We start from the raw sequence: 6,000 nt of genomic DNA, 5'->3' as shown, positions 1-6,000 counted from the left end.
AAAGAAAGAAAGAAAGAAAGAAAGAAAGAAAGAAAGAAAGAAAGAAAAAGAAAGAAGGAACCCCTGTTAAAAAGCTGTCTTCAGGGTATTGCAGAACTAGCTGCCTCAGAGAAAGGACAACAGCAGGAAGGTTGAGGTTCATGAGCTTCCAGAAGGGCCATGTGCTTTCTTTTCCCCACCCTTCTTCCTCCCCAGTTCTTTTCCCTTTTTTCCCCCTTCCTCTTTTCTTTCCTCTTCTGCTGTTGCTCCTCTTCCTTGTCTTTCTCTCTACCTGCATACCTTTAACAGTAGTAAAGATGCCATTTAAAGATCTGAGAGCAGGGGCACCTGGCTGGCTCAGTCAGGAGGAGCATGTGACTCTTGGTCTTGATGTTGTGAGTTTGAGCCCCACATTGGGTATAGAGATTACTAAAAATAATAAATAAACTCTAAAAAAAATGTTTTTTTAAAAGATCTGAGAGCAAATCTGAAACCTTCCCCAATTTACCAGTTTAAACAAGAGAATATCCTATTTCTCAGGTGGGCTAACAGTGAAAGAATAGTAAATTAGTAAATGTGGCATGATGGAGCCAGTTTTGCTCCCAGACCAAATTATAGTAATTATCTGTTAAGGTGTATCTTTGATCTTATGGGTTAAAAAGGCAAGTTCGGGCATCATCAGGTGTTCATAGATTTTGCTTTCTTCAGGACACACTGAGATTAAGAATATGAAAGATTTGGGGTCTATTGTAGAAATAGCAGAATTGCAAAAGTGCTTGTTCAAAAGCCAGAATGTGTTTGGCACTCCACAATCTGAACTCTAAATCCATATGTAGGTGTAAATAAGATCTTGCATAGCATGTTAGATTTGAAAGAAAGAAAGAAAGAAAGAGAGAGAGAGAGAGAGAGAGAGAGAGAGAAAGAAAGAAAAAGAAAGAAAGAAAGAAAGAAAGAAAGAAAGAAAGAAAGAAAGAAAGAAAGAAAAAGAAAGAAAGGGAAAGGAAGGAAGGAAGGAAGAAAGAGAAAGAAAGAAAGAAAGAAAGGGAAAGGAAGGAAGGAAGGAAGAAAGAGAAAGAAAGAAAGAAAGAAAAGAAAGAAAAAAAGAAATAGAAAAGAATTTTGCCCAGATGCTCTTCAGTTACTCCTTTTGTTCTATGAGCAAAAATAGCTCAGTGACCTGATATACCTCATCTTTGAAAGTTTGGGGTAATAGCTCTGAGGATGTATATAGAATGTATATCACTCTATATTTAATTCCCCAGGGTACTGAGATTATTTCTTTGACAAAAAAAAAAAAAAAATATGTGGTTTTGAGGCTGCATAGCAACCTGGTACATCCAAATTGAACAGAACTGAAAATGATTCAGGCATAAAAATTTGGGTCATGAGGAGGGAGGGGTTAAGTGGCCCCTATGTAACCTCCCCATAGTATAACATGCTCAAGGGAGGAAGGAGAGTGACATTAACACAGGGGGATCCCTCACAGTTTGGGGGCCTCTCTGGGGTACCAATCGTTGCACAGTTATAAGCATCATGTTTTGATGGAGAAACTCATTCAGATGAGCTTTCAGACCAAAGTGATCCATCTCAGCTACAGATGTAGGTATCCTTGGCCTGTAGAACTGAGTTACACTTTGAGGTATATCAGAGACAGACTGAAACAGGAAAAAAAAAAATCTTTGAGATCTGTCTGAAAGTGGTAAGAAGGAGTGTAATTATTGCTCTTTCAAATTAAACGTTGGTTGCCTCTAATCCTGCTCCCAATTAAAAAGGACTAGAAAAATAAAAATGAAAACATTATCTCCATTTTGGTGTCTGCTTCAGTATCTGATCCTTTAAATTAGGAGGTATTAATGTGACTTTCAATATTTCTACACAGTGTCATTTCGGGTTCTTTGTCACATGGTGAACCCAGTCATGGATTGGCTGACAGAGTCATTAACTGCAGAGAAGTCCTGGAAGCTTTCAATCTGCTGGTGCTCCAGGTTAGCTCCTTCCCGTACACACTACAGACCCAACAGTCTCGAATCAGCTCCAGCAATGAGGTTCACTGGATACAGCTGGACAACATGGTGAGTCTCTCTTCTGCTCTCTGATACACAGTCATGTTCTCAGTTCCCCAGGGAGCAGAATCTTATAATAAAATATGGTCATCGCTTTGTAAAATAACACATGACTTCAAAAATTTAACATAAAGCTTTATCTGCCAAAAGTTCCATATAATTATAATTATTATAAGACTAAAAAATTGTGAGTAGTGTCCTGTATAAATCTGATTATGTTCTTTTTTTAGGTTATCATGCAGATACAAAATTATCCATCCTATATAGTTTTCCCCCCAAAAATGTGATATTATCTTATATGGCCACCAATAGCTTGGACTGTCTTTATGCCTTTAAATGATTAATTTCAGGGGTGCCTGGGTGGCTCAGTCAGTTGAGCATCTGCCTTTGGCTCAGGTCTCGATCCCAGGGTCCTGGGATTGAGCCCCACCCCCACCCCTGTGGGGCTCCCTGCTCGGCAGGGAGCTGCTTCTCCCCTCTCCTCCCCCTCATGCTCTCTCTCCCTATCTCTGTCTCTCTCTCTCTCTCTCAAATAAATAAATAAAATCTTAATAAAATAAATGATTAATATCAATCTGAAATGTGGAAATTTTATTGTCCTTTTGAATGGCTCCTCTGTCACGTTTCAGTCTTACTGATCTATGACTGTAAGTTATGCTCATGTTCTCCCAGCAACTGGATTTTTTTCTTGTAATCAGTTCTCAGTCTTCTGGTTGAAACAGGGGATTGGGGCGCCTGGGTGGCTCAGTTGGTTAAGCGACTGCCTTCGGCTCAGGTCATGATCCTGGAGTCCCGGGATGGAGTCCTCCATCGGACTCACTGCTCAGCAGGGAGTCTGCTTCTCCCTCTGATCCTCCCCCCTCTCATGCTCTCTCTCTCTGTCTCATTCTCTCTCTCAAATAAATAAATAAAATCTTTAAAAAAAAAAAAGAAACAGGGGATTATGATACTGTTATTTTAAATTACTCAGAAATAGCACTTAATGTGTTAAGAGCAGCCATCTCAAAGTTGTACATATTCAGGACTGTATGTTTTTTTGGCTCCAACCCCTAACACCTGGAAAATATTTTCCATAACCTATACAGTGTATGATAAATACACTATCCAAGAAAAGAAATAAGTGTTTCATAAAAAACAATGAAGATTAGCCATTAAGTAATGGATTCTTTGTTTAAAAATATTGAACATAATGGATATTTTTAAATAAACATGTTTAAGTAAAAGATGCCAGATGTGTCTTACATAAGAATAACATTTAGGGACGCCTGGGTGGCTCAGTCGTTAAGCATTTGCCTTCGGCTCAGGTCATGATCCCGGGGTCCTGGGATCCAGCCCCGCATTGGGCTCCCTGCTCGGTGGGGAGCCTGCTTCTCCCCCTCCCTCTGCTGCTCCCCTTGCTTGTGTTCCCTCTCTCACTGTCTGTCAAATAAATAAATAAAATCTTTTTTTAAAAAAGAATGACATTTATTCATTTATCAACCCGGTGCATTTCATTCTGTTACGAAGTACGTAAGTTTTCCCTGACCTGTAGCTCTTATTTTTGAGTATTGGTTTGCTCTTTGCAGTCAAGCAAGCTCAGGTCACTGAATCATGTTGGCATCAACCATGCCTCCCTTGTGAGAACTGTCTCAGTGTGTTCGCTAGCACATAGAGATTGCTTTGAGCTCTCACTTTGTTAGTATCTTCTCTATGCCATCTTCGTCAGTTGGATGTCAAATTACAGGTGAGATTAAGAGGCTAGCTCGATTCCTTTGCCTCTAAAGTGTAGGGTGCACCTGAAGGCTACCCAAGTAGTTGCCCTGACATGGAATGGGATTGCCAATAGAACTTACGAAGGGAAAATTTGTTTTTTGTTTTTTTAAAGATTTTTATTTATTTGACAGAGACACAGCAAGAGAGGGAACACAAGCAGGGGGAGTGGGAGAGGAAGAAGCAGGCTTCCCACCGAGCAGGGAGCCCGATGGGCTCGATCCCAGGACCCTGAGATCATGACCTGAGCCGAAGGCAGACACTTAACGACTGAGCCACCCAGGCGCCCCAGGAAAATTTGTTTTTTAAGCCAACAGTTTTCCTATTAAATGTTAGCTTTCAAAATATTGTTGGGGGGAAAGAGAACCATCCTAATTTACCTTGTTGGTGTAGTCTTTTCCAGAAGGGATCACACCAGTGATAGGAAGGACTCATAGCTTCTGCCCTTTACCTTCTCCTGACATGAAATAATAGGGAAATATGCTTAAGATAATTTTCCTTAGAAGTCATTCCTAGGCGCCTGGATGGCTCAGTTGGTTGAGCATCTGACTCTTGATAATCACGTCATGATCTCAGGTTGTGAGATCGAGCCCCACATCAGGCTCCACACTCAGCATGGAGTCTGCTTGAGATTCTCTCTCTCTCTCTCCCTCTGCCCCTCCACCCACTCCTGCTCACTCTCTCTCTTTCTAAAATAAATAAATAAAATCTTTTTTAAAAAGTCATTCCTATGATTATGGTTACTTTTTTAGGCATAATAATGGTACTATGGTTATATTTTTTAAAGCGTTCTTATTTCAGAGGCATCTAGTGAAGTATTTATGAATTAAAGATTTGATACCCAGGATTTAATCAAAATAATTGAGGGGTGGAGAATTATTATACTCTAATTAAGGTTTTTTTAAAAAAATCATCACTATGCGGGGCACCTGAGTGGCTCAGTTGTTAAGCATCTGCCTTCGGCTCAGGTCATGATCCCAGGGTCCTGGGATCGAGCCCCACATCGGGCTCCCTGCTTGGCGGGAAGCCTGCTTCTCCCTCTCCCACTCTCCCTGCTTGTGTTCCTTCTCTCACTGTGTCTCTCTCTGTCAAATAAATAAAAATAAAATCTTTAAAAAAAAATCATCACTATGAAATTGAGATCAGCATAGAAAAAAGATAAAAACTTTGAATCTAATTTATAACAACACCCTTACACATTAAGGAAGAATCCTAACCATTAGCCTCCTTTCATTATCCTGAGACCAATGTCCTCAAAAAGGAAAAATTGAGAAAAGCAGAGTAATTCAATTCAAAAAATACTGAGCACTTGTGGGCTACTGTTAGATCTTCCCAAGAACACACAGAGAGAACTGACTGTTTAAAGGAGAAAGCAAAGTACAAATTAAAGTTACTGTTAATGAAAGTAGAATAACATATACATAGAGAAAACAGTTTGGTGGTTACCAAAGGCAGGAGTGGGATGGGTGAAATGGATGAATGGGATCAAAAGGTACAAACTTCCAGTTATAAAATTAATAAGTCCTGAGGATGTCATGTACAGCATGGTGATTATAGTTAATATTGTATGGCATATTTGAAAGTTGCTAAGAGAGTAGATCTTACAAGTTCACATCACCAGAAAAAAAAGTATAATGTATGGGCTGAGGGACTTACTCTGGTGATCATTTTGCAATATGTATGTAGGCATACCTCATTTTATTGTGTTTTTCTTTATTGCACTTTGCAGATATTTCATTTTTTACAGACTGAAGATTTATGGCAACCCTGTGTGAAGCAAGTCTGTTGGCACCATTTTTCCAACAGCACTGCTCACTTCATGTCTCTGTGTCACAGTTTGGTAATTCTCACAATATTTCAAACTTTTTCATTATTATTATGGTGATCTATGATCATTGATCTTTGATGTTACTATTGTAAACACATTAGTAGATTTAGCATTGTGGCACAATGCCACATCCATGTAAGAACGTGAACTAAATAGTATTGACAAAGCACCTGGTCACCCAAGAGCTCTGATGGAGATGTACAATGAGGTGAATGTGGTTTTCATGCCTGCTAACACAACACCCATTCTGTAGCCCACAGATCAAGGAGTAACTTCAATTTTCAAGGCCTGTGATTTAAGAAAATACATTTCATAAGGCTATTATGTAGCAATAGATAGTGATTCCTCTGATGGATCTGGGCAAAGTTAGTTGAAAACCTT

At 39.5% G+C, this 6,000-nt stretch overlaps 1 protein-coding gene across 8 annotated transcripts in view; it reads left to right on the top strand.

Moving 5' to 3' along the window:
• The window catches only part of GREB1L (GREB1 like retinoic acid receptor coactivator), a 268,425-nt gene that overhangs the window by 218,531 nt on the left and 43,894 nt on the right, over positions 1-6,000 (top strand). For all 8 annotated transcript variants that reach the window (XM_032421407.1, XM_032421404.1, XM_032421406.1 and 5 more), the window contains one exon: positions 1,859-2,051. In XM_032421407.1, the coding sequence (XP_032277298.1) occupies positions 1,859-2,051 (193 nt within the window). The remainder of the gene's footprint in view (positions 1-1,858; positions 2,052-6,000) is intronic.

Source organism: Phoca vitulina, unplaced genomic scaffold (genome assembly GCF_004348235.1).
Source record: "Phoca vitulina isolate PV1807 unplaced genomic scaffold, GSC_HSeal_1.0 scaffold24, whole genome shotgun sequence".
Classification (NCBI taxonomy): Eukaryota; Metazoa; Chordata; class Mammalia; order Carnivora; family Phocidae; genus Phoca; species Phoca vitulina.
Note: the sequence above shows the minus strand (reverse complement) of the source record. Positions and strands in the feature narration are given on the sequence as shown.